The 26,877-nt window shown below is 48.5% G+C and overlaps 1 protein-coding gene across 1 annotated transcript; it reads left to right on the top strand.

The window, feature by feature from the left end:
- Positions 1–12,767: 12,767 nt before the first annotated feature.
- LOC144297555 (keratin, type II cytoskeletal 73-like) lies at positions 12,768–24,567 on the top strand. Its single transcript, XM_077871829.1, is given in 9 exon segments — positions 12,768–13,681; positions 15,138–15,352; positions 16,159–16,219; positions 16,871–16,966; positions 17,760–17,924; positions 20,440–20,565; positions 20,959–21,179; positions 22,268–22,302; positions 23,026–24,567. Coding segments are annotated over 9 exon segments (1,767 nt in total). The 5' UTR covers positions 12,768–13,234; the 3' UTR covers positions 23,427–24,567.
- The last annotated feature ends 2,310 nt before the right edge of the window (positions 24,568–26,877 follow it).

The raw sequence follows: 26,877 nt of genomic DNA on the forward strand, positions 1-26,877 counted from the left end.
GCTCTGGAAAAGAAGCATGAGTCCAATGCAGATGATTTGATCAGACGAGCTTCAAATTCTGTTGGCCAGGCTGAGTGGTGAGCAGCCTGGAGACGTCCTGACCTTCAGATCTCATCTAGTCCTAGCACCAAAAGGAGGCTGGATTTATTATACTAGCTGCACCAAACAGTGCGCTGTTGGAGCAGCCTTGGATTGAGGCTTACTCTGAGTAGCCCTGGGGAAGGTGAGGTGGGCAGGAAGGATGCATGTTGAATTTGTGCCAAAGGAATGCTCAAGATTGTCTGGGAGGAATGTTGTAGTTCTGCCCAACCCAACCCTTCTCAGGGTGCTCTTTCTTAGGGAGGGGCAATATGGACTAGCACTATTGCATAGACTCAGAGCTGGGAAAAAAATAAGGAAGCCAGTAAGAAGGAAAGTAGAATTGGTGAATGTGCCCAGAGCTCTGGATTTAGGACAGTCTTACCACTGTAGACGGTGTACTAAGGAGCTATGTTCTTGGGGCACCTGGGTGGCTCAGTCGGTTAAATATCTGCCTTCGGCTCAGGTCATGATCCCAGGGTCCTGGGATGGGCCTCGCAACTGACTCCCTGCTCAGTGGGAAGTCTGCTTCTTCCTCTGCTCCTCCCTACCACTCATGCTCATTCTTTCTCTCCCAAATAAATAAATAAAATCTTTTTTTTTTAAAGTAGCTATGTTCTTTCCTGATGGCTATAGTTGATAACACTATATTGTGTAATTGAAATGTGCTAAGAGAGTAGAAGTTAAGTTTCTGTTTCTCTTTCTCTCTCTCTCTCTCTCTCTCTCTCTCTCTCACACACACACACACACACACACGATAACCATATGAGGTATAGATGTGTTCATTAACTCAATTGTGGGAGCTCTTTCACAATATATACATAAATCAAATCATTATGTTGTACACTTTCAATATATTACCATTTATTATACCTCAATTATACCTCTATAAAGCTGAGGAAAATGTGGGAAATTATATGGGGCTCCTGCTTGATTGAAGCTCCAGCTCGAGATAAAATTAAACTCTGCTCTTCCTTCATGGCCTGGCAAGAGCTGCTAGGCTAAGAGGTGGGGGAAGGAGTTGAGGGACGAGTAGGGGCAGAGGTTCACTGTAGGAGGACAGTGTCTCATGAGCTTTAGCAAGAAGATACTCAACAAATTGAAGGTACTGATTATCAGTGAATTCTTCTCTTTTGTTATTTATTGCAACTGTCGCTTGCAATGTCATGAAAACAGAGAGAAGAATGGGAAAAGGGACATTTTGTCCACATAAAGTAGCTGAGCTATTTGATAAAAGAATTATCCTAAGAGTGAGTTATTTGGTGGGCTCATTGATAAATCTCTTCCTGACACCCCCTCCCAAAAGACGCAGGTCAATGGTTCTCAAACTTTGGTGCAAATAAAAATCAAGGAGGGAACTTGCTAAAATGCAAAGGCCCAGACCTTATCCTATGTTAGGAAATCTGGACCTCTGTATAGATATGCCTAAAACCTCTTCAAATAATAAGGCTAACTAATCACTTTAATAGCATGTTGAGAATTGATATTAATTGGAGTTACTTGTCATTCTCGCCAGGCCCAAGCTCACTGTGGCTGTCCCCTGAGGCTGAGCCCTTGGATTTACTGGTTCCAGGTGTGGCTCCTGGAGTAGAAGAACCATGTGCTGGAGACAAGGTGGGAGTTGCTGCGGCTGGGTGTCAGCACCCGCTCTGCCAGCCTGGAGTCCAACTTTGAGAGCTATGTTGGCAACCTCAGGAGGCAGGTGGACAGATTCACAGCAGAAAAGATGAGGCAGGAAGTAGAACTGAAGATCATCCAGGATGGCATGCAGGAATACAAGAAGAAGTGAGTAGTGGGGGAAGGTGGAACAGTTGGTGTTGGGCCAAAATATGTGTGGCTCCCGGGTCTGGTGTGAGAGCAGTGCTAGGGCATAGACTTGGCTTCTCTTTCCAGGAACTTGTGGGATCTTTTTCTGTTTGTTTTTCTTCTTGTGAATCTGTGGATGTACATTCAGAGTGTATGAAAGCAGAGAAAAGGGAATGTCTTGAGACATAACAGTCTCCTTATCCACAAGCTGCCAGCAGATACAAAGTAGAGGTCAACAGCAGAACAAAGGCTGAGACGGACTTTGAGGTGCTGAGGAAGGTCCCCTAGGTCTTGGTTCTGGTGCTGTCTCCAGCCTGCTCTCTACCTGGCTCAGTTTCCAGTTGTGAAGCATCCCTGGCCCCTACTAACTGCCAAGTCATCGCTGGTCTGTGGGCAAGACTGTAAGAAGTAGTAAGAATAAAGGCTACCCTGATTTCTGGCTCCAAATTTCTGTTTTTCAACTTTTTAATGATATCGAATCCACCTGGCATTGTCCCCACTCTGTTAGTCTCCCCCAGGGCCTACCCTATAGATATCACTCTCTCCCTGGAATCTTGAGGCTCCTGGGCCCACTGCCTCCTTTCTTTCAGAATGTGGGCAGTGCCTAATTGGTCAGTGTGGACCTCAATGCCAAAGTGGACACCCTGCAGCAGGAAGGTGAGTTATTTAGGTCTTCTATGCTGCTCTTAGTTTGGAGTCTAAGCTCCCAGGGAGCTCTTGGGATGGTTAGAAAACTGAGAAAGAGAGAGAGGCTTCCTCGGGGCTAACCTTGAGCTTCTGCATGGATGCTGGTGAGGTGGCTCTGGGAACCCCTAAATGTGGGTACTGAGCATTTCCAGAGGACTTATTCCTGTTCTGCTGCACAGGAGCTGACCCAGGGATAGCAGCCAGTCAATGACACCAATGTGCTGCTGTCCATGGACAACAGCTGGCATCTGGACCTGTATAGCATCCTTTCTAGTGTCAAGGAGGTTGCCCAGAAGAGCAAGGTTGAGGCCAAGGCCCTGTACCAGGCCAAGGTGCCCACCTGGAGAACTGTCCTGTGCTGGGCTATGCCCAAAGAGCATACAGGATCCCCACTCCTGCCAACAGGGATTGACATGCTCCCTGGCCTTGTGTTTGATATGGCCACCTGACCTCATATGTCCTATTAGGGGGGAAGGAACCTGTGAAAGTCTCTGGCTCAGCCATTACTGGAAGTTACTAGGGCTCTGGCTTCCTGGGGTCTTGCCATTTCTATGTTGGGGAGTTGACCTAATTCTGAAGACCCAGATGAGTTTAGAGATACCACAGTAGCTTTCAAACCTGTACAGCCAGCTCTTCAATCCATGTATCATGGTAGCCCGTGTGTCACCCAGGCTGTCTTCCTTCTATCAGCACCTTCTCCCACTGCCTTCCTTCCTGCATATGTGTGGGGGCACATCTTCAGGGAGCCTGATCTTCCCAATACCCACCTGAGTGGAATATAGTTGAAGGCAGTTCTTAACAGGAATAATGATTCCAGATCCACACATAAAATAGTTGCTGCATTCTTCCTACTGTGGATTGCCTGTTGGCTATCTCTCCTGTCAGAGTCTGGCTGGGAAGAACAGATCAGAAGTGTATTCCTGCCCAAATTTGATTCTGTGATCTTTAGTAGTTGCATACCTATGCTGGGTAGGAATGTTTTCTTTCTTTACCCAGACCCTGCTTTCCCAGCAGATAGGAATGTGTCTCCTCTATGGGTTGGTTTCGACCACAATGACCAGACTAAGTAGGGCACACGAGTCCTGGTTGAGTGAAGCTTAGAAGTCTGGGGCAAGTTGCTCTAGGTTAGGCTTTCCTTGTGGTGCTACCTTTCACTGCTGCCTTTTCCTGGCTCTAGTGGCAGAAGCTCTAGGCTACTGTTGGAAGAAAGAGTGATGACCTCAAAGTGACTAAGATGGAGATCACAGAGCTGAACCGTGCCTTTCAGAGACTTTAAGGGGAAATCACCAATTTTGAAACAGGTAGGGAACCAACTTGGCAGTGGTAGCTTTTGAGGGGATGGAGTTAATAAAGATTATTTTATTTCTTTATTTTTCTATATTAGCATATGTTCCATAATAAATTATGAAGGTGGGAGAAAGAGAAGTACAGCAAGCTGGTAGGTAAATGGTCTTCTGTGCCCCGCTTACTATCTGCTGATGGCTTTTGGCAGCGCACTGCTCCCTGCAAGACACCGTCCTGGGGGCAGAGCAGAAGGGTGAGGAGGCCCTCAAAGATACCCAGAATAAGCTGGCAGAGGTGGAGGCTGCCCTGTAGCAGGCCAAGGAGGATCTGGCCTGGATGCTAGGTGACTACTGGGAGCTGCTGGGAGCCAGGTTGGCCTTGGACATGAAGATCATCACTTACCACAAGTTGCTAGAGGGCGAAGAGAGCAGGGAGGTGACCCAGAGGGCAGAGAATGTGTGAGTGTCCATCAGTGGTGACTCTGTGTCACCTTTCCATCTGTGATAGACAATTAATTAACTCATTTATTCCTGAAACATCACCTGAGCTTTGTCAGTGGTGGCGAAGAGGGGTATCTGGTCAAGGCCCATTTCCAGAGTGCATGTGAGTAGTGCAGGTCCCTGCCCTGTAGGCTGGAAGCCCTAACTCCTCCAAACTTTCCTTCTGAACCTGTGGACCAAAGGGCGAAATGGGGAGATTTCCCTGCCATTGAGAAAGACAGAAGAAAAAGAGTTTTCCTGAGTTTTGTTCAGTCTAGGCATGGCTGGCTTGAGCCTAAGCTGGGGAAAGGGTAGAGAGGGGCTCTAGCAACAAGGGGGTTGGAGAGAGAGGACCAGCTGTGAGATCCCAGGAATAGTGGCAATAAGCCCACCGAAAGTCAAGATTGTGGTCAGGGGAAACTGAGGACAGCTGCCCTTGTTACTCCAGGTGGGAACTGATGCAGCTCTGGAGCCCAGGTATTTTCCAGAGTGAGACTAAATTACATATTTTATGAATCATACCTAGGGTATCCTTCTTTCAGGATATTATCCTCCTCTGAGCCCCTGTTAGAAGATTTACTGATTATTTTGATATCTGATATCTCTAGATACCAGGCTATCTGGAGAAGTCATCGAAAATGTGAGCTGCTGTGAGTAATGAGGGGTTCTCCTTTGCTGGTAAGTCAGGAATCACCCATGACCTTTCCTGAGATAAGGAGGGATGAGCTCTTAGCTAGGAGACTGGGGACCTATGGCCATGACCTCACTATGTGGGCAATGGCTATGCAGTCTTGCACTGGTTGCGTCTTGTCCTGCAGGCCACAAGACCAGGAGGGGCTTTGAGCAGAGGAGGTCAAGGTTCCTTTTGTGTCTAGAATCTCATGCTTGTCTCCAGGCGGGGGAGGCAGAGATCTTGCCATCAGGACCCCCTGAATCTGGTGTGGAGAGATGGTCCAGAAGAATGGGTGGGGTGAGAGCACAACATTGATGGCCATTGTTCCTTGGACCACTTCAGGAAGATGCCCCTCAATGCTATGTGTGAGATGGGTGTGCAGAGATGTAGGAGGTGTATGGGGATGCCCAAAGCTGCCCTGAAGCCTTCCTCTCTGTCTCCCCATAGCTGTAGTGTCAAGATAGTCTCTGCTTCTCGTATGGTTGCATCTGGCTTCAGCCCAGGGTGCAGAGTCTCTGCAAGGGGAGGCAACATCCTCAGAGGATCCAGTGTAGCATCTGTGGGTGCTTCAGGGTTTACAGGGTGCAGTAGGAGCTCCAGCGGGTCCAGACCTCAAGTTGGGAATTCTGGAGATACCAGCTTTGGTGTGGAAAATGAGGAGTCCAGTTCAATGATTAACCAGGGTTCCAGCTCAGGGCACAGAAACTTGTAGGTTTCCCTCTCAGAGGCAAAATAAAATCTGGCCCTGATTTCATGGTGTCCATCAATCCGAGTGTTTCACAGTGTACATGCCTGCTCTGGCTGTACTCCACCTTTTAATTTTTAAATTTTTTGCAATTTGGAGGCAGGCTTCTGGGTCAAAACAAATTCTTCCCCCCCTCTATACCTCTAAAGGATAGCTACCAAAGGGAGGAGCTGAGAGGAAGATCTCTGTGGGCATGCCAACCTGACCCACTCCTTTGAGACAGTCTGTGTGCATCATCACCTGGAGGTACATATGACAGCAGCTGAGTTCATGAGTTTCCTCTTTCCCAAGGATGAGGATAAAAATATAATAGAAGCAAATGTATCTTAGGATCACACTCCAGGTAAAGTCCAGTTAAAAACACATATCTAGTGTGACCTGCTAGGCTAGAAGGGGTGTGGAAGCCCTGGGCCCTACTATCTAAGGAGAAGATCGTGTATCCTATTTTTTCTTTTGAAGAGCTGCCTCCTTCTACCTTCCTACTCTTTGCCCCCCACCCATACTTTCCAATAAACTTCATCAGAAACTTACTTGTTTGGGAACTTTCAAAAATACGCATTACCCAGATGGGTCCTGAGTATTGCTCTTTCTCAGTCACCATCCTGTAACACACACGTAGGTATACAAACACATGCTCACCCTCTGTTCTCCCCCATGTTCACTTACCTGGGCTGACCGAAGTGCATGTTATTTTTACTTCGCTTTGGAAAGTGGGCAAAAATGGCCCTTCTTCTCCCACCTTATTGAAAAGCTTCTGCTTAAAAAAAAAATTAACTGCAGGCCCTCCAGCCTTACTTGGCAGCCAAGCTGGTGTCATTACTGCCTAATTAAGGGATAATAGTTTTATTATCATTCTCATTACAAGAATTATTATCAGGTCATGGCCAGCAGGTGTGGAGTGGGAAGCAGCAGCCTGGGGGCTCAGTTCACAAGGGCAACTCCGCTGCTTTGTCTCCTACTTGGCTCAGAAAGTAGTTCCTTGCATAGCACCCCATGAAGTCCAGCGGTGTGGGATTGGGAGGAGAGGTCTCATCAGCTCCCTGTGTCATGAGTGCTGTTGGGAGTGCTGAAAGGAGGGAACATGGCCAACCAGGGGGAGGACAGGCATAGCTTCTCATCTGAGCAAGCCCTAGGTTTCTAAAGAGCCATCCATTCATTCAACAATCATTTATTGAACACCTACTATATGGTAGATTCTGTCCTTGACACTAATACAAAAAGATGGCCAAGACCTATGTCTACTGGGAAGGCAGGAAAGAAAATGTACAGAGTACAGGATATAAGTGCTGTTTAGGGGAAGTGCCTATCAGGAGCAAGGGTTCAGACTAGTAGGATGGGGGAAAACTTCCTTGATGAAGAGCCTTCAAACTGAACCCTAAAACCTAAACATTGAGGAAGAGTTGGCCAGGGGGATGGGATAGAAGGCTATCTCCCGGAGATGGGAGCAGTGCTTGGCACACAGTAGGTCATTAATAAAGATTTGTTGAGGACTGAAAAAAAGAGCTTGACAAAAGCCTGACTCTTTATTCTCTCTCCCAGAAATATAGTCTGGTGTACCTGAGAGAGAGGTGTAGCAGGAGAGGTTGATGAGGACTTTTCTGGGCAGAGTGACTAGCTTGTTCTGTTTTCCTGGGACATCCCTGGTTTTAAAACTGAGCATCCAAACAAAAACAAAAACAAAAACAAAAAAAAAAAAAACAAAAACTGAGCATCCTATGTTCTGAGAACCCACTCGGTCCCAGGTTGGTCATCCTGCTGCTTTGTTACCTCAAGCGATTCGGACTCCATCCTATGGTGTTTAACAGTAGAGTGATACAGGGTCAAGAGTGCTCATCTAGCAGACAGAATGTGCCTAAGCCTGCCAGTTGTCCCCCAATATCCTTTCTTCTCTTCTCCTACAGAAATAGAAATTACAGATGAGTTTATGGCCACTCAGTTATGGGCAACATTTTCAAACCCCCTTTATAGATAGCTGTGGCTATGAAACAAAATTCTGGACAATGGGATGTGAGTTGAATCATATTGTGCTCCTGACCGGGCCCTTAAAAGGCAGACCCCCAAGAGTGGGTTCAGTATCTGGAGAAAAAAATCGTGAGGAAGTTTAAGAAACTATAAACTCAGGCCCTATCCCAAACCTTTTGAATAGGAATCATAGGGCTGAGTTGTTTTAAAAAGATTTCAGGCAGTCGTAGTTAAATCATGGGCTCTGCAGTGGGCTGCCTGGCTTCCATTCCCAGTTTCCAGCTGTGTGGTCTTCTTGCCCAGGGAATTTAACCTCTCTGTGTCTCAGTTTCTGTAAAAAGTTATCTGTAATAAGTGTTGGTTGATCTTGCAACATGTATCCAGCACTTAATATGTGCCAGGTACTGTTCTGAGCACATTAACATGAAAAGAATATTTATTCTGCTTTTTGTTGGGAATTCTATAATGCCAATTAGATCCTGTTGTGAGAGCATCAGTGAGATCTTTTATATCCTTGATGATTTTTTTTCTCTAGTGGTTCTATCCATTGTTGAGGGAGGAATATTGCAGTCCCTAACTCTAATTGTAGATTCATCTACTTCTTCTTTTGGTTCTATCAGCTTTTGCTTCACATATTTTGCAGCTCTTTCATTTGGTGTATACACATTAGCATTGCTTTGTCTTCTTGGTGTATCAGGCCTTTTATATTTTATAATGTTTCTCTGTGTTTCATAGGTTTTTTTGCTCTGAAAGGTACTTTATATGATGATTATATAGCCAGTCCTATTTTCTTTTAATTAATATTTGCATGATGCTATCTTTCTCTGTCCTTTTACTTTTAACCTGCATATATTATTATATTTAAAGTGAGTCATTTTTTTTTTGTGGATAGCATATAGTTGGCTAATGTTTTTTTATTTTTACTTATTTTATTTTTGGGCTAATATTTTTTATTTTTTAAATCTTTATTATTATTTTTAAATGTTTTTAATAAGCCCTGACAAACTCCGTCTTTTAACAGATGTATTTAGATTGTATTTAATGTAATTCTTAATATGTTAAGGGATAAGTCTGTAATTTAATTCTTGTACCTATTCTGTTTCTCATTTCTCCTTGTTTTCCTGCTTTCCTGTGGCTGCTTAAACCTTTTTAAGAGCCTATTTTGATATATGTATAGTGTTTCTGAGCATATGTCTTTGTATACCATTTTTAGTGGCTGCCATAGGAACATTAACAGTTTACCGCTATTGCCATTTGACCAGTGCAAGTGAAGAAACCCTTACTCTCTACATCCCTTTACCCTCCTCCTTTATGGTATAATTTCTTAAATACTTCCCCTAATCTCATTTAGAACCACCACAGTGTTATAATTTTTGCTTCAACAATCAAACATCAGTTAGAGAATATTCAAGAGGAGAGGGAACGTCTATTATATTTCCCCTTGTTTTTTATTACCATGTTCTTTCCTTTTTCCCAAAGTTTCAAGGTTTCTTCTTTTATCATGTCCTTTCTGTTTACAGAACTTCCTCTCACCATTTTAAGGTAGGTCTGCTGACAACAAATGCTGCTTTTAGTTTTCATTCATCTAAGAGTGTTAGGGTTTCCCCTTCATTCCTGAAGGATAATTTTGCTGGGTATAGGAAACCGTGTTGACAGTTTGTTTTGTTTGTTTTTTGTTTTTTGTTTTTGCCTTCAAGCACTTGAACAATACTGTGCCAGTCCCTTTTAACTTCTGTGGCTTCTAATGAGACTTTGGCTACCCTTTGAAATCCTTTCCTTTATAAGTAAGGTGTTGTTCCTCTTTTTTTACTTTCACAATTTTAATTCATCCTTAGTTTTCAGAATTCTGACTGTGATATATCCACACCAGAATTGGTGTGGATGTTTTGGAATTTTTTCTGTTTGGATTTGTCAGCTTCTTGAATGTTTAGATTTATGTCCTTTGGGAAATTTTCAGTTCTTATTTCTTTGGGTACTTTTTTCAGCCAGTCCTTTTTCTTCTCTCATGAAACTCCAATAACATGGATGTAAAATATTTTGTTATAGTTGCATGGGTCTCTGATGCTCAGTTCATTTCTTTTTTTCTTTCTTTTCTTTTCTTTTTTTCTTTTCTTTCTTTCTCTCATTCATTCTATTTTTCTCTCTATGGTTCAGATTGAGTAATTTCTGTTGTTCTATCGTATAGTTCAGAGTCTTTCCTCTGGCCCCTTTATTCTACTGTTAACCTTATCCTTTGAGGTTTTTACTTTGGTTATTGTATTTATCAATTCTAAAGCTTCCATTTGGTTCTTCTTGATATTTTATTTCTTTTTGAGATTTCTATTTTTCCATCTGCTTAGTATGCTCTTCATTGCTACTGAAGTATTTTTATCATGCCTGCTTCAAAATATTCATCAGATAATTCTGACATCTTTGTCACCTCAGTGTTGGTATCTATTGATTGTCTTTTTTCATTCAGTTTGAGATATTCCTTGTTCTTGGTATTATAAGTAATTTTTATCAAAACCTGGAATTTTGGCTATTATAAGACTCTGGATCTTATTTTAGTCTTCTGTTTTATCCATCTTCTTCTGACATTGCCCTAATAGGGCAAAGGATTGGGTGCCACCCTGTTATTGCTAGGTGGAAGTGGAAGTCAGAGCTCCTCATGTGGTTGGATGGATCTGGGACAATTGGGTGGTGGGGATAAAAGTCCCAGCTTCTGCCTTGGCCTTCTCTGGCATCACCCAGGGTGCCTGATTATAATCTGGTGAGTCTAGGCTTCCTGCTCAACTTTTGCTGGAGTAGGTGGGTAAAGGACCTCAGTGTTTTTTGTAATGTTTGGCTAGAGTAGAGTGGCTATTGTCTATAAGTTTTCTGTTTCTAGGTTTCCCCATTCCTAGATATTTGGCTGGAAAGGTTAGACTTCTGTAGAGCTTCTGAAAAATCTGTACCCTCCAGGCTGTTGCATTTGTCTGCCCTAAGTCTGGGATATATGAAACAAATAGGAAACCCAGGGAACTCACCACCATGTCATTCCTAAGATCCCAAGCCAGTGTGACTTTTCCTCTCCACCTTTCAGAGTCTTCTTATGTTTGTTTTATATATAATATCTCGGTTCTTAGTTGTAGTAAGTAGAAGAATAGTGTTCATGCTATTTCTTCTGCTAAGCAGTGTCAAAAGAAGGGAAAAGTAGGTTTACTCCAACTTCCTGGATGACAAATACTAAATATTCTTTTACAGCATGATTTTATTGCTTCTGGGTGTGATGGGAGGTTGCTTTCCTGCCTTCTGTGTGCTGAACCCATCATAGATGCCTGCTTAGAGGCCTAAGCAAAAGCTAATGGCAGCACTGGCCTTTGGTGGGAAATGGGGCTGATTTAGCAATTGGGTGAAGATCAGATTTTCCTCTAGCAAAAGCAGTGGCAGGATGTGAAATATAAGGGGCCCACTTAGGGGAATTTTTAAAGACAGATACCAAGGATCTTGTCCTTAGAGGGAATGATTTCAAGGGTCACTAAAAAATCTTTTTGTCCCTCCATGACTTCCTGAGAGTCCCTCCCTCCTGTGGTTCTGGGCAGTGAAGAGGGAAGGTAGTGTGTGGGTCTCGTCTTTAGGAAACTTTCTGCCTGTTGAAGAATGGCACACACTTGAAAACACAGGAAACATTGAATTAGAGAAAAAAATAGGTACATTTTGGGGATGCTGGCCAGAGAGGAGAGTTGGATTGAGATGTGACCAGAGAAGATTCCTGGGGTGCCCATATGGCAGGTTTACAAGGAAGAAAGCCTGGGTTGGGAGAGGGGTAGTGAAGGCCTTGCAGAGTGAGGGCTGGCTGTGCATTAGCACTCATACAACTGCACTGCAGAGTTGGCATTTACAGTGTGACCACTGACTGTCAGCTCTAGGGAGTGATCTCAGGGCCTGTGACAGCAGTCTGTAGTTTTGCTGAGACATGGGTCTGAATCATGTTCACCCTGATGCTGGTGTGCTGAAAGGGGTCAATTAGGGAGTGATTCTGGCTGAAACACTCTGCATTCTCATCACAACACAGCTTTGTTGGTCTTCATTCATCACACCTGATGAAGAAATTGCAAAGCTAAAAACTTTGTGCCAAGTGTTGTTGCTGGTAGTGAAATTGAGACCATCTAAGAAAATGATTATTCTTAACTAGAAAACAGCTGTTTTGTATAAAAAGAGCAGGAGAGGTTGAATTTGGCAATTGTTTCGTTCTATAGTAGAAGCATAAAATACTGCTGTATTATAATACAGAATACAGAATAGGGCTACAATCTCTGGACAGAAATAGAAAAGTGAGATTGGCAAACTTCATTCAAGCACTCTGGTGAAATAATTGCATCTTTTTGTGAAGGGTATTATGTATGGTGAATATATTTGGGATTTGGAAACTGTGAAACACTTGGGTCACATACTTTGGTGTTGACAAGGCTCTAATGAAATTCAAGTGTCTGCCCTTCCTCTTAGAATTGTGAGCTAGGCTTCTGTCTTTATGACCCCAGAGACTGGCACAGTACCTGGGACAGAGTCAACCCTTAACAGAAGGCTCTTAAGTGAAAGATGGATGAAAGAATGCACAGGTCAGTGGACAGATGGGCAAATACAGCCTTCATTGCTCTGTATGTGGGGTCAGAAGACCAGCCTAGAGAACCTCAATGTTGAGGCCTTCATTTTATTGGGTGTTTGCATCCTCTGGGACTCATACAAAAAGAGGGCTCGTGAAATATTTGCTCTCCTCAGCTCTCTGAACCTCTGTTTTCCCCTTTGTGAAATGTGGATTATCATACTGCTCCCTAGGCTGACAGAGTGCATTAAGCGAGCTTTGGTGTGCAAGGAGCTCTTGCAATGCTGTAAAGTGCTATACTAGTGTCGGCTATCATGTCTGGTGGTATTTCAAGGTCAAGGGAGAGGTGGTGGGAGAGCACAAGAACAAAGAAGTTGGTGTGTGCTGGGCAGCCCGGGTGCACAGGGGAGCAGAAGAGCTGTCTGGGAGGGCCCAGCAGAGGCCCTGGATTCCTGTCTCCAGGAGCCCTGGGAAGCCAGTCTACAGAGCCTTTTCTTAACCACATAAAAGCAGTTTAGCCCGGGTCCTTGATCTGATGCTGGTAGAGTCCTGAGATCTCTCACAGATGAGGCTGTCAATTAAAGGCCTTCCTCTGCACCCCCTGCAATGCAGCCTCCCCCCTCCCTGCAGAAGGGCAATTGAGGCTGTGACAAATCTCTCAGCCAAGATCTTTCCAGGGATAATTTGGCCAGCCTAATTATCCCATGTTAATTAGATAAGACTCAAATTACATGAGCAAGGCTTGCAAGCCCAGCATTTTGGAGGTTTTCAAGTTATTTACCTGGTGTCTCTGATTTTGCTGGGAGAAAATGATTTCTTGCTCCCAGGCAAACTAAACCCACAAATTAGGGCAGTGGCTCCCTCCTGAACCTATAAAGGGGGAGCCTGTGATTGTAGGCTGGTCAATTGCATCTCAGCTAAGGGTTAGCATCTTATTCCATCTCTCTGGCCTCCCCAGCATGAATCGCCAATTCACCTACAAGTCGGGAGCTGCCTCCAAGGGGGGCTTCAGCGGCTGCTCGGCAGTGCTCTCCGGGGGCAGCTCATCCTCCTACCGAGCAGGGGGCAAAGGGCTCAGCGGAGGCTTTGGAAGCCGGAGCCTCTACAGCCTGGGGGGCACCAGGAGCATCTCCCTCAACATGGCCAGCGGCAGTGGGCGGGTGGGTGGCTATGGGTTAGGTCGAGGCCGGGCCAGTGGCTTTGCTGGGAGCATGTTTGGCAGTGTGGCCCTGGGGCCCGTGTGCCCGTCCGTGTGCCCTCCGGGGGGAATCCATCAGGTCACGGTCAACAAGAACCTCCTGGCCCCCCTCAACGTGGAGCTGGACCCCGAGATCCAGAAAGTGCGCACCCAGGAGCGGGAGCAGATCAAGGCTCTGAACAACAAGTTCGCCTCCTTCATCGACAAGGTGGGACTTTTTGGAGCAAGCCAAACCTAGAGCCTCTTCCTTCCTCTACCTTTACTGCCCTCAGGGACCTCCCTGTCTGAAGCAGAGGAAAACTGGACACTCCCCAGGCTGCAGACACAGTGAGGACAGAGCAGGAAAGAAACTGGACAAACCTGAAATCAGTGCAGACGGATGGGGGGTGGTCAGAGGGGCAGGAAGAGCCAGGGAGCTTCGTGTGAGAAGGTTTCCAGGAGGCAGAGCAAGTGGTTTCAAGGTAGAAGTAGGAGAGTAAGTCTATGCAACTCGGAAGCTGGACAAAGGAGAGCTCCGTGGCAGCCTAGGATATCTATAAAGCCATGAGACTCAGTTTCTCCTCTCATGGGACCTAGACCAGCTCAAATTCTGGTTGAAAAACAGACTCAAAGCCTATATATAATACACCCGATGTATAAGGCGAGGCAGATGGGGATCAGTGAGGCACTAGCCCTGTGGTCTTCGAATGTGCTCCTGAAACTAGCAGCATAGGATCACCTGGGCACTCGTAGAAATGCACGTTAGGGACCCAGAGTTCCTGGGTGAGGGTGATGTCCCCTTGAGTTTGAGAACCCCTGAGGAAGAAAGGGGTAGCAGGGCCTTGGAAATAGAGACTTGCTGAGCACAGGGGAGCAGGGGAAGCCCACTAGGGTGACAGTGAGTGGGGTAGCAGAGCATGAATGGGGGCAGATGGGGGTGGAGAAAGGAGGCCTGGGGAGAGGGAGTCGTCCTGTGTAGTGTGGTAGACTTGCTCGGAGAAGGGGAGAACTTGGCTTTGCGCAAATGTCAGGTGAGCGGTGACAGAGGGGAACGAGGGGGTGCGCACATTGCAAGGAGCACCGGAGGAATTTGGGTTCGACCCTGCAGGTGATGTGGAACCCCCAGAGCCTTTTGAGCAAGGGAATGGCTTGGTATTTTCAGGCTGCAACTTGGGAATGCTGGTTGTTCCCCAGGAGAAATGCTCTGAAGTCAGAGAGTCAGACATGAAAGCCACATAGGAAGGCCCAAGAGCCCCGGTCGGCTGAGTGCCTGCCCCTGGCTGGGCTGGTAGATGCCACGACGGAAGCCCAGACACCAGGCCCTGGGCAGGGGCACCCAGGAGTGTGAAGGCCAGGACAGGCCAGCTCAGGTGTCTAAGGACTTGCCTCAGAGAGGTGGCCCAGGCTGCCCATGAGCACTGGCCCAGGCAGACTTAGACCAGTGAGGAGGAGACAGATCTGAGCGGCAGGAAATGAAGATGATGAGGCCTTGCCTGATCTTAGAGGCTGTCCCCAGAAAGAGAGCCTGAGGCAGACAAAGGGCCCTGGGCGGGGGCAGGCGGTATTTTCCAAGGGCTGAGGCTTACCCTGTAAGCTAATGTAGCATAGGACAACACAGCCACTGTCCAGGAAAGGAAAGCACGCAGCCTCCCTGTTGACTGAGTACCTGTTGATTTGGGTCCCAGGTGCGGTTCCTGGAGCAGCAGAACCAGGTGCTGGAGACCAAGTGGGAGCTGCTGCAGCAGCTGGATGTGAACAACTGCAAGAACAACCTGGAGCCCATCCTCGAGGGCTACATCAGCAACCTGCGGAAGCAGCTGGAGACGCTGTCCGGGGACAGGGTGCGGCTGGACTCGGAGCTGAGGAGCATGCGGGACGTGGTGGAGGACTACAAGAAGAGGTGGGCAGGACCCCACGTCTCGGCTGACTGGCCTGCTAGAGCTGGGCCTTCCCTGCAGGCACTGGGCCACTTGCTCTTGGCTGCAGGGGCACTGAGCTTGGGTGAGAGTAGCCCATCCTGAGTTCCCCTACCTGGGCAAGATGAGGGCCCTCTCTGGGTGGCCGGGCAGTCTGGACAGTGGATAGTCAGTCTCTCAGGCAGCGGCAGGGCTGTTCTGGCAAGTGGCCACCTCCTTGGTGCACTCCCTCCTGCTCTCCACTGGAGAGAGCCTCTCAGCTCCTAAGCTTGCTCAGTGGGTCTCCAAGTTCCAAGGAACCATTCTCCCCCCACCTCAACCCAGCAGGGGAGAGAGTTGGAGTTTCTCTCATCTCCCTCAGGTCATGGCATTGGGGAAATGCCCCCTCTTCCTGTCCTGGGGGGTAGTTCTGGCTTCCTTAAGAGTAATGTGTCGAGATGGGGTATCGTTATTAGCACGAGTGTCAGGCAGCTGGAGTGACACAAGAATCATGGCTGAAAGGGGCAGCAGCACGTTCCTGTGATTTGGACACTTCATGGGAAGAGGAAGAAAGAACTTACTCTCCAGGCATCAGGAGAAACCCAAATCCCAAATCATCTGGTCCCCTGGCTTGGGAAGGCGTTGCTTTCAAACCCTGTCTATGGCACTGGCCTATAGTCCTAGTGAGTTGGACAGATTTGCAAAGATACAGACTAATACCTGCTAAAAGGTACATAGTGTGGGCATCCATTCTCTGCTTTCACGATGAGGACACACACGCACCCCTTACTCATGTGACGCTTTCCTGCAGGTATGAGGAGGAGATTAACAAGCGCACAACTGCCGAGAATGAATTTGTGGTGCTCAAGAAGGTGAGGAGGTGGGGGGTGCTGGTGCATGGCCCTCCGTCACCCAGGCGGGGGGAGTGTGGAGGGCAGGGTGGGTAACAGAGAGGAGACTGAGGTCTGTGCTCCTTGTAGGAAGACTGGGAGCTCAAGTGCCAGCGGAAGACGGAGGGTTGTGCTGCTTGGGACGTCTTGGGAAACCTTGATGTTTCCCTAGAATATATCACCTTGTCAGCTCTTAGTATTCGGTGTGAATGAGCAGGAGCCCAGATATGGGTAGTCAGTGCCCAGGTTGTGTCCACTTTGGCTTGGGAAACAGGACAGGCTTTGAGTGGGGCTGCAGGTTTACCTTCCAACTCTGCCTGTCTCTGGCAAAGCGCCATGGCTGCCCTGGGCCCTGACTGCAGAATGAGCCCCGTGTGGAAGGTAGAGCTCTCTCCTATACCCCCTTTAAGAAATAGAGGCAGTAACACGGTTCCAGTTTGGATGGGGTGCAGACGACTTCTAGAGGCTCACAGTGAACCTTGGGTGGAAGTTATATTCCTGCCCTCTGGGTCTCGACACCATTCCCTGGAGGCAGCTAGCCAGTCTTAGTGTTGGTGCTCAGATGCCAGTTCCTGGGAGAGGTCTGTCTGGACTTGAAGAATGGCAATGCCAGGGGTCTTTGGATTCCTTTAGGATGTGGATGCAGCTTACATGAGCAAGGTGGAGCTTCAGGCCAAGGTGGATGCCCTGGATGGAGAAATCAAGTTCTTCAAATGCCTGTATGAGGGGGTAAGGCTCCATCCCCAGCTCTGTCTTCTGGAAGGACAGACGTGTGAATGAGTGGTTGGTTACTCATTCCTTTAAGAGCCCAGGAGATCTCCAGCATTTGGATGCTGGGGGCCAAGTTGATCCAAGGCACGCATGACATCTGTCCCGATGCCCCTGAATGATGTGTGCACCATCGGTCCCAGCCTGGCCTCCAGATGTCCTGGTCTTACTTCCATCAGGAAGTCGTGCATCCTTATGAGGTTCCCACTGATCTTCAGCCAAGGACATTCAGCAGGGGTGGGAGGAAAGGAGGCTTTCAAGGTTCAGGCAACAACAAAAGCCAGGATTCTTGATAAAAGTTCCAACCCAAGTTCATACCCAAGTCTCCAGTTCCTACCGCTTGGTTGTCTCCCTGGGTCTTGAGCAGGAATCTCCAGGGGTAGAGGTGAGGAGTCTTCACACCCTTCCTACTGCCTCTGACCATCTAGCTGCAGGTCTGAGCCTATTGGCCAAGCATATGTCAGCTCCCATGTCCTTAGTGTCTCTTATTTGGTGGCCGGGCTGTTTTCCCACTACTTCCTCTACTCCTGGCCTGTCTCAAGGGACAGACAGATGAGCTATTTTCTTCCTTAACTGCTTCAAACTCATTCAACAGTTTCAGATGTTGTATTGAGACATTTGGGCTGGGGGGCTTTGGGGAATACAGCTTGCCTCCATTTGGGAGAATCTGGGGGATATGCTAGGAAAGGGCCATCACTTTGGCCCCTTCCTCTGCCCACAAAAAGCATTTCATGTCTCCTTCTTTTCCATGTAGGAGATCGCTCAGATCCAGTCCCACATCAGTGACACATCTGTCATCCTGTCCATGGACAACAATCGGGACCTGAACTTGGACAGCATCATTGCTGAGGTCCGTGCTCAGTATGAGGAGATCGCCTTGAAGAGCAAGGCTGAGGCTGAGGCGCTGTACCAGACTAAGGTGGGCTGCATACCTCCCTAGAGTCCATGGCCTGCCATGGCCTACACATTTGCTCGGAGCACTGCACTGTCCTGGTCACTGGGGGAAGCCCAAAGGGAGAAGATGAAACTCTTAGACTGACCCACTTAGACTGAGGCAGCCATCGAAGGACACCCACAGCTGAGTGCAAATGAATGTGGCACAGAGTCCTGGATGCTGAGGAGACAGAGGTTAGGGGACCAGGTGGGGCAGGTCAGGACTGACTTCCTGGAGACAGGGTTTTAAACTGAGTCTGAGAGGGAGGAAAACACAGGTAGTTAGCATCTCAACTCCTCATTAATTACAATAAATTAAGGGGTCTCTTGAGTGTGATCTGAGATCAGGTAATTCCTACCTTTCATTCAAGTCCAACTGAATGAATAAAGGGGGAGTATGAGTCCCTTAGATCTTAACTCCTCTAATGGGTCATGGGTGGGGAAATAATTCTTTAGATAATTCGGTTTCTCAGATCAAGATGACAACTTCCTAATTGTTCCATGCTGTTTATTGGGTTCCTTCTCAGGGGAGATTCACACACTTGAGGACTTATGTTGTCCCTCCCCCTGCCTTCATGCCACCACAGGGACAGAAGGATGTGGCCAGCAGGGGTGGGAGGAAGGGAGGCTTTCAAGGTTCAGGCAACAACAAAAGCCAGGATTCTTGATAAAAGTTCCAACCCAAGTTCATACCCAAGTCTCCAGTTCCCACTTCCCTACATGCGACTGCTGCAAGCTGGGATCAGGGACAGCCATGTGGCCCAGCCACTCTGGATTGTCAGTGGCTAGTGCTTAATCCCGGGCTCCTTCCAGAAGAATTAGGCAGGTCTGCACAGACATAATTTTTGGAACATTTGCTGTTCGGGGTTATCCACACCTGCATGTCTCCATCTGGAGGTAAGCACTTATTGACCAGAGTTTCTAGTTCTAGCAATAGAATTATGAGGTCTTATTATTATTATTCCCCTTTGAAAGGGTGGGGGTGTCAGTAACTTGCCAAGCTCACTTAGCTGGTAAGCGATGGAGCTGGATTGGAATCTAGACGACTGCCAATTTTACGGTGTTTAGACAAAAGATCAGGACACGACTCTGGTAAGAAGCATTTATAGTGAGGGTTTGGGGTGGGCTGGGAGCAGAACAGAGGAGGATGCTTTCCTATTTGCTTCAAAAGGAGACTGTTTGGTGTCAGAACTGGGGAAGTTAGTGCCCCCCTCCCTGTTGGTTGGTAGGGAGGGCCATCCTGCTCACACAGCCTTACAGAGAAGCAGGAAAAGACCACCTGTCCTGCCCCAGTGTTTATCATCCCAAGATTAGCACCAAAGATAAAGCACAGAGGCATAGTGAGAATCCCCCCGTTCTGCCTTCCAGGGGATCTGGTATCTTTAAGAGGAATTCTAAATGTGGGGCCTTGTTAGGGTCAGATATAACAACCTGCAAGGCCAAGCACCAGGGACATAGAGAAGCAGTGCACAGCCATCAGAGTTCTGAATGTCACACTTTTCCAAGTTCCTCTTAAGCCAGATTTTGGGGTAGAACTAAAATACTCTTTGACTATTTGCTGGATGACATCAAAGGCAGGCATGATCCCAAAACCTAGATGACCTCAAACTCATGGCTAGTGGTGTTGGGGAATAGCAGAATCCACCACCACCATCATCACACACACACACACACACACACACACACACACACACACACTATTCTTCATGCCCAGAAAGACTTCCTGTAGCCTAGGGCCCAGCTGAGCTATGAAGGGGAGGAAGTCACAGAGAAGACAGATCCCTGCCATCTAGTCATGCTAAGTCTGATAGGAAAGACACAGAAAGGCCTACTTGTAGTACAATGTGGTAAGATCTATGGACTGGGGTGCCAGGAGCTATGGAAATGGAAGTACGCCCAACTGAGAGATCAAGGAAGGCCTCGTGGAGGAAGTAACTCTGCCCTGGCTGAGTTGAAACTAGCTGAGGAAAAAGAAAAAAATGGATGGGGAAGGGTTTTCCAGGTGGAGGTAGCAGTTCATGCAAAGACTCAGAAACTTGAGAGCACAGGGGCATTTGGGGAACATGGAACTGTTTGGCACAGGTGTAGAAAGAAGTAGATGAAGGGCAGGGGCAATGGAAAACAAATCTAGAGAGACTGGTGGATGCCAAGCCTCCAAGCACCTTGCTCCTTTGCTCATGGTTTGAATTTGACCTTGACTTTGAAGGGCTATGGGTGGAGGAGCATCATTCCTGGAGTTGAGTGTTATAAAGTGGCAACGTGGAGAGTAGAAGGCTTTCGTGTGTCCTTATGACCAAGTCTAACCGTCAGTGAGATAGCTGTGCTTAATGCAAACAAATAAACCCAATGAGCAGAAGGTTGAGTGGGAGGCTGTTGACAGCCTGGTAAGGTAGGGGACCCCCACCCACCTCTGTCACACTCTGAAGACCAAGGCACAGTCTGCCAGGCTGAGCTCAGCCAGGCCCTGAGTCAAGGTCTCTGCTTCGTCCCTGTCCCCCTAGTTCCAGGAGCTCCAGCTAGCGGCCGGTCGGCATGGAGATGACCTCAAACATACCAAGAACGAGATCTCCGAACTGACTCGCCTTATCCAAAGGCTGCGTTCGGAGATTGAGAGTGTGAAGAAGCAGGTGAGGGGGCTTCGGGGCGTCCTGGCTCATTGGCAAGGGAGGAGTGCGCTGCCTAGCCCACGTAACTCCCCTGGGCCCCTCTCTCACTCTTGGTCCTCCGTCTCAGAGCCCACGTTCTCCAATGGAGCCCCTGATCTCATCCCCCACCCTTACCTCCCATCTGAAGTCTGGAACAACTGGAAGAGTCTTTCAGTACCCAAGTAGCTGAGAGTAACAATCCTCCCTGACTCATGTTGACTCATGTGACTCCATCACCGTGGATGTGGCTTTGCTTTAAGAAGTGGGGCCAGACTGAGGAGGGTCCGACCACAGTGAGCATGTTGGGGTGAGGGGTGAAGTGAGGCCCAGAGGGCCCTAGAACTCAGGGGAAAATGCTACCTCCTGCCCCCTCAGTGCTCCAACCTGGAGACGGCCATCGCCGATGCCGAGCAGCGGGGCGACTGTGCCCTGAAGGATGCCCGGGCCAAGCTGGACGAGCTGGAGGCCGCCCTGCACCAGGCCAAGGAGGAGCTGGCCCGGATGCTGCGCGAGTACCAGGAGCTCATGAGCACGAAGCTGTCCCTGGACATCGAGATCGCCACCTACCGCAAGCTGCTGGAGGGCGAGGAGTGCAGGTGGGTCATGGGAGGGGTCTTAGAAGGTTACAGCTGGAAGAACTTTTGGTATCTTCTGACTCAGTTTCCCAGAGTGTGGGAGGGTTGCTGCAGGGCCTGAAGATACTTTTGAGGTCACCCAGAAACATAGCTTTAAACGGCATCCGGTCAGTTAATGAGATAGCAACTCCTTTACGGAAGGCCTGTGACTTTCCAGACCACAGCGAGGAGAAAGCCTCAGTGGGGGGCTGGTGTGTCTTTAATGCCACTGCTCTGACCTTTTTTTTAATTTTTTTTTAATTTTTTTTTATTTTTTATTGGTGTTCAATTTACTAACATACAGAATAACCCCCAGTGCCCGTCACCCATTCACTCCCACTGCTCTGACCTTGCAAATACCTCTATTATTGATAAAAGACAGTTGATCCCAGGTTCAGGGCCTCTGGCAGACAACAATATCCAGGCAAAAAAATTTTAAATTGCTTTATTTTCATTATATTTATTTTTATTGCTGTTTGTTCTTTCTTTTTTGTTCAGGTAGTGTTGGCTTTCTATTCACCCTGGTGATATAAAACTTCTTTTTAAGAAAAATGCACTTTTTTTGTTATAAAAGGCAGAGTCAATTAGAAGTCCTAAATATATAACAGTGTGAGCCATACATGCTCATAGCAACGATCGGAAGGGTGGTGCATGAAGCATCGGAGTGTGGAAAACCTTATTCTAACAGAGCACCCTTGTATCCCCGAGACATATGGGGAGAAGTTACTGGTCCTAAAACCAGACAGTTCATTCCTTAAGGGCAACTTCCGTTGCTGATATTTCCACACGTGTGTTTATTTATTCCGGCGCTAGCCTTGCAGGAATGAAGAAATGGGATAAAGAGAAACCCAGAGGAGGGCCCTCGAGGGATGTTGTTGTTGGGGGGCCCCAGGTTTGCAAGTTGGCACATCTCGGAAATGGGAGGAGTGGCCTGGGGCGGGAGGGGGGTGAGCAGAGGGCTCTGGCCAGCTGAGGGGCTCGTGGAGGCTGGACTGCTGACGTCAAGCTGTAGTGTGGGGAACTCGGATGCCACGCACCAGAGCTTCACCTGCACTTTCCTCTCTGCGCAGGATGTCTGGAGAATACACCAACGCCGTGAGCATCTGTGAGTATTTCACGCCTCTGCGGGGTCTTTGTAGGCCGTCAGTGAACACAAGCGGGCCCCCGGGGAGCAGCCTGGGCTTTGCCCGGGAGATCACCACGGCCACAACTGCCTTGCTTGCTGAGACCCGTTGCATCTTCCCATCACATCCCAGCTTCCCATCACATTCTGATCCTTCACATGGGCCCCTTCCCCAGAAATCTCACCTCTGCTGGGATGGAACTCCCAGCCCACGCTCTCCTGCAGGCCGTGAGCCTCCTGAGTCCACCTCCTGGCCGGGAGCGGGGACCTGCACGCAGCTGGCTGCACACCCCCCTGTTCGTGCTAGCTCCACAGCGCCCAGGCCGGGCTCCTTCCAGACACACCAGCAAATCCTTCCTAAATCGAGCAATCAGGAGATCCTTTGGAAAAAAAAAATTAGGAATGTATTCTAAAGTTAAGTGCAAGAACTGTTGGCTTATGTGATGCTCTGGGAGGAAGCTCTTGCTGCTCCTGTTTGTTCAAAGAATGAGGAGGTGCCCGATCTGGGGACCCCGGGGGATCTGGCCTATTGTTTCCAGAGCTTGAGCTGCTCAGGCACCGAGCACATTAGAGTCCGCAGCTGATGTGAAGGGTTCGCTTGAGACGGAGACGTCTGTGCTGGTTGCGGCTGGGAGGCCGGAGGGCACTTGGGGTCATCCCAGCTGGGGACACGCACACTTACGGCTCCTCCGTCCACCCCCACAGCAGTCATCAGCAGCACCCCGGCGGGCACCGCGGGCACCGGGGCCGGCTTCGGTTTCGGCGGCGCTGGCAGCTACGGTTACCGGCCCAGCTCGGTCTCCGGGGGCTACGGCGTGCTGTCCGGGGGCTGTGTCACCGGCAGTGGCAACTGCAGCCCCCGTGGGGAGTCCAAAACCAGGCTGGGGAGTGCGAGCGAGTTCAAGGACCCCCAGGGGAAGACCTCCGCTCTGAGCTCCCCCGCCAAGAAAACCACGAGATAAAAAAAAAAAAAAAGAAAAGAAAAGAAAAAGAAGCCCATTTCCCAGCTGTCCACCTCGCCCTGCTTTTCCTCCCGTAGCCCTTCCCTGGGAAAACTCCTGTCTCACATTTATCCTGCTCTCCTCCTTGCTTCTCTTCGCCACTGACATTTCCTCTCCTCCACCTCCCGCCTTAGTGTTTGTTAATCTAAAATCGGGATTCCAGCCCATCCTTGTGCGTCCATACCCGGAGACCCCCTACCTCAGTCTCCCCTTCCTGCAGCGCTGCCAGCAATGATGGCCTGGACCTCGCCCCGGCCTGCAGGCCTCCCCCAGAGGAAGGTTCCTCTCAGTGGGGACCCCCTTCTCACCCCGGCTTAGGAGGTTATTTGACCATATGCTCCACGGGTGAGACGCCAGGTGATGGGTTATATCTTGCGGGCCCCCTGCGTGTATGGAGGCCTGGGGGTAGCCCTGAGGGTTGGTCCCATTCATGAAGGGTTGTGCCCTCAGTATGTACATCCTTGTCTTGTTCGGGCTTTATCTCCCTGCTTCCCATGTCTCACCAATAAACTTAATAAAACTCATGAAGGACCAGGCTGCTTCTCTCTCCTAAGGGGATCCTCACGTCAGGCCACACCTCTTCCATATGTGGAGTCAATGACCTAGAGTCCGGGGCATCGAGCTCCGGGGTGCTCCACAGCACCCCCAAAGCATCTTTTAATCTGAGGGAAAGAGATCCTTGCATGGACCGCAGGATCGCCCTGCATTTTGTGAGACTCGGGATTCGGCTCTGACCCCATCCCCAGCAGGTGCACCCTTGAGGCAGGCCTGTCTCAGTCTCCCGCAGCATGCAGATTATCGGCAGGGAGCGGGAGGCACCACTTCCCGTGGCAGGATGCAGAGCTGGAGCAGAGGCAGCTGGAAGCCAGCTCTGGAAAGCTTGGGGCTCAAGCTACGGCTATTTACTGTTCTCTGGGAAAAGGTCCAAGTAGAGTCTCTTTAAAGTAGCAAGCCACGTCCCCTTGGTCTGTGGTGAAGTGGATGTCTGAGTGTGTGAGTCGTGTTGACGCACGGGGCCATCTCTGGGACCCATGCCACCCAGCTTCCCAAGCACTCTTGCGCTGAAAGACCACTGCCGGTTTCCCAGGCTACGACGATGCCATCAGGATGCAAAGAGCCAGGGAGAGGCTGCATTCAGGGTGGGACTCACGGGTGCATCTGACCAGGGTCACTATGGGTCCAGGGGGTCCTAGAGCTCAAGTCAATGGCTCTGAATTCAGGCTCAGACCCTGCAACTAACCGGGGATCACCAGCAAAGCTCTCAAGACTCTCAAGTCTCGTTTCTTTAGCTATAAAACAGGGAGGCTGATGACCCGGGCATGATTGTGAGGCCCACATGAGGCGACACAAACACGGCCTGTGCAATGGCTGGTGCAAAGTTCATACGTAATAAATGTCAGTGAAAAGAGACTCTTGTCCTCAAATCTTTTTGCTTCGAAAACTTGACTAAATCTGTTCACTTAAAAGAGGTGTCTCGTGCTGGCGAAGCAATTCACAAGCTCCAAACTTTAAAGAGACCATCTCATAAACTATACGCCAGTTTATTTATTGCCCAAAGGAGAACTGGACGGTGGAATGACTCGTCTCAGGGATCACATGCTTGGGGCCAGTAAAAAAAAAAAAATTGTGATCAGTTCGATGATGTGAGTACCTTGCACGTATCTGGCACATGTTAGTGTTGGGCATATGGAGACATGCAAACCTGGCTCTCGCCCTGGGTGGTGGCATAGCCGTAACCAATGTAAGTGTAACACAGCGAGGTGCTGACAACCAGAGAGGATACAGAGATAGCACACCAGAGAGTGAGGGGCTCCGGGGAGCTCAGGGGAGGCTGCCGGGGGAGGCAGCAGGTGCAGAGTTGTCAGAGGATGGAATTTACTGGGTAGACACGAGGAGGGAGTAGGCATTGTGGCCAGAAGCACTAGCAGGGTGAAAACGGGTCCTGACTGCAGGAGGGTGAAGGCACAGGCTGGAGGAGGCCCAGCAAGTGGAGAGGCTGTCTCTCCAGGGGCGCCTGGGGTGAGGGAGGCAGGTGGCAGCCACATCATGAAGGTCCTTTGAATCTGCTATGGAGGGGACGCAGGTGGTTCTGTTGGTTAAGTGTCTGACTCTTGATCTCAGCTCAAGTCTTTTTATTTTTTTAAGATTTTATTTATTTATTCATGAAAGACACACACAGAGAGAGAGAGAGAGAGAGAGAGGGGCAGAGACACAGGCAGAGGGAGAAGCAGGCTCCATGCAGGGAGCCCGATGCAGGGACTCAATCACGGGACTCCAGGATCACGCCCTGGGCCCAAGGCAGATGCCCAACCACTGAGCCACCCAGGTGCCCCTCAGCTCAAATTTTGATCTCAAGGTCTTGATCTCAGGGTCGTGAGTTCAAGCCCCATGCTGGGCTCCATGTGGAGTGTGGAGACTACTTAAAAAAAAATCTGCAACAGAGTTGGCATTTTATGCTGTGGTGTTCGTGGGAGAAGCTAACCCTTTGGGTGTCAGATGGACCCAACTTTGAGGCCTCCTCTGTCACTCACTGACTGTGTGACTAAGACAAAATTTTCTGCTCCATGAGCTTCAGATTCTTCATCGGTCAAAACTTAATAATAGAAATCCTTGTATATTTGAGGTAAATCCCCAGCAGTGCAATTGCTGGGTCATAGGGCAGGTCTATTTTTACAATGGACTATTCCTCAGCCATTAGAAATGACAAATACCCACCATTTGCTTCGATGTGGATGGAACTGGAGGGTATGATGCTGAGTGAAGTAAGTCAATCGGAGAAGGACAAACATTATATGTTCTCATTCATTTGGGGAAAAGAAATAATAGTGAAAGGGAATAGAGGGGAAGGGAGAAGAAATGGGTAGGAAATATCAGAAAGGGAGACAGAACATAAAGACTCCTAACTCTGGGAAACGGACTAGGGGTGGTGGAAGGGGAGGAGGGCGGGGGGTAGGGGTGACTGGGTGACGGGCACTTGACGGGATGAGCACTGGGTGTTATTCTGTATGTTGGCAAACTGAACACCAATAAAACCTAAATTTATTATTTAAAAAAATAAAATAAAATCTGAATGTAAAAAAAAGAAATCCTTGTATAAAGTTGTCATAAGAATTAAATTTAATGAAAGAAGGCACAAGAATTATTTAATTCATACCTGGCACATAGTATGGGCTCAGCAGATAGTTGCTCTTATATCACAGTTATTATTAACGCTCTTCGTATTACGAGAATAGACTGTTCTTTCAAAAAGCCTAAGTGAGATGTGAAATACGGAAAATCTAAGAGCCATTGGGTTTTTTGATGAACAGAAACTAAAGAGAAAAAGCCTTGGCTATTAAGAGATATTTCTACCACCCACCTTTTACACGTGGATCCAGAATATTAACACTGACTGTCTCAAAGGGCAAGTCCTGAAGTCTCAGTGGAGACGTCACACAACAGAGGCTTATTTTCCATTCACAGGCCAAGGGGGATTTGGGCAGCTCCCCCACATGGCTCTCCCAGCAGGTGTCTCACAGACCTATGTGCTTTGGTCTTCCAGCCCCGCTGCACAGGG

The sequence above is a fragment of the Canis aureus genome, chromosome 25, assembly GCF_053574225.1.
Source record: "Canis aureus isolate CA01 chromosome 25, VMU_Caureus_v.1.0, whole genome shotgun sequence".
NCBI lineage: Eukaryota > Metazoa > Chordata > Mammalia > Carnivora > Canidae > Canis > Canis aureus.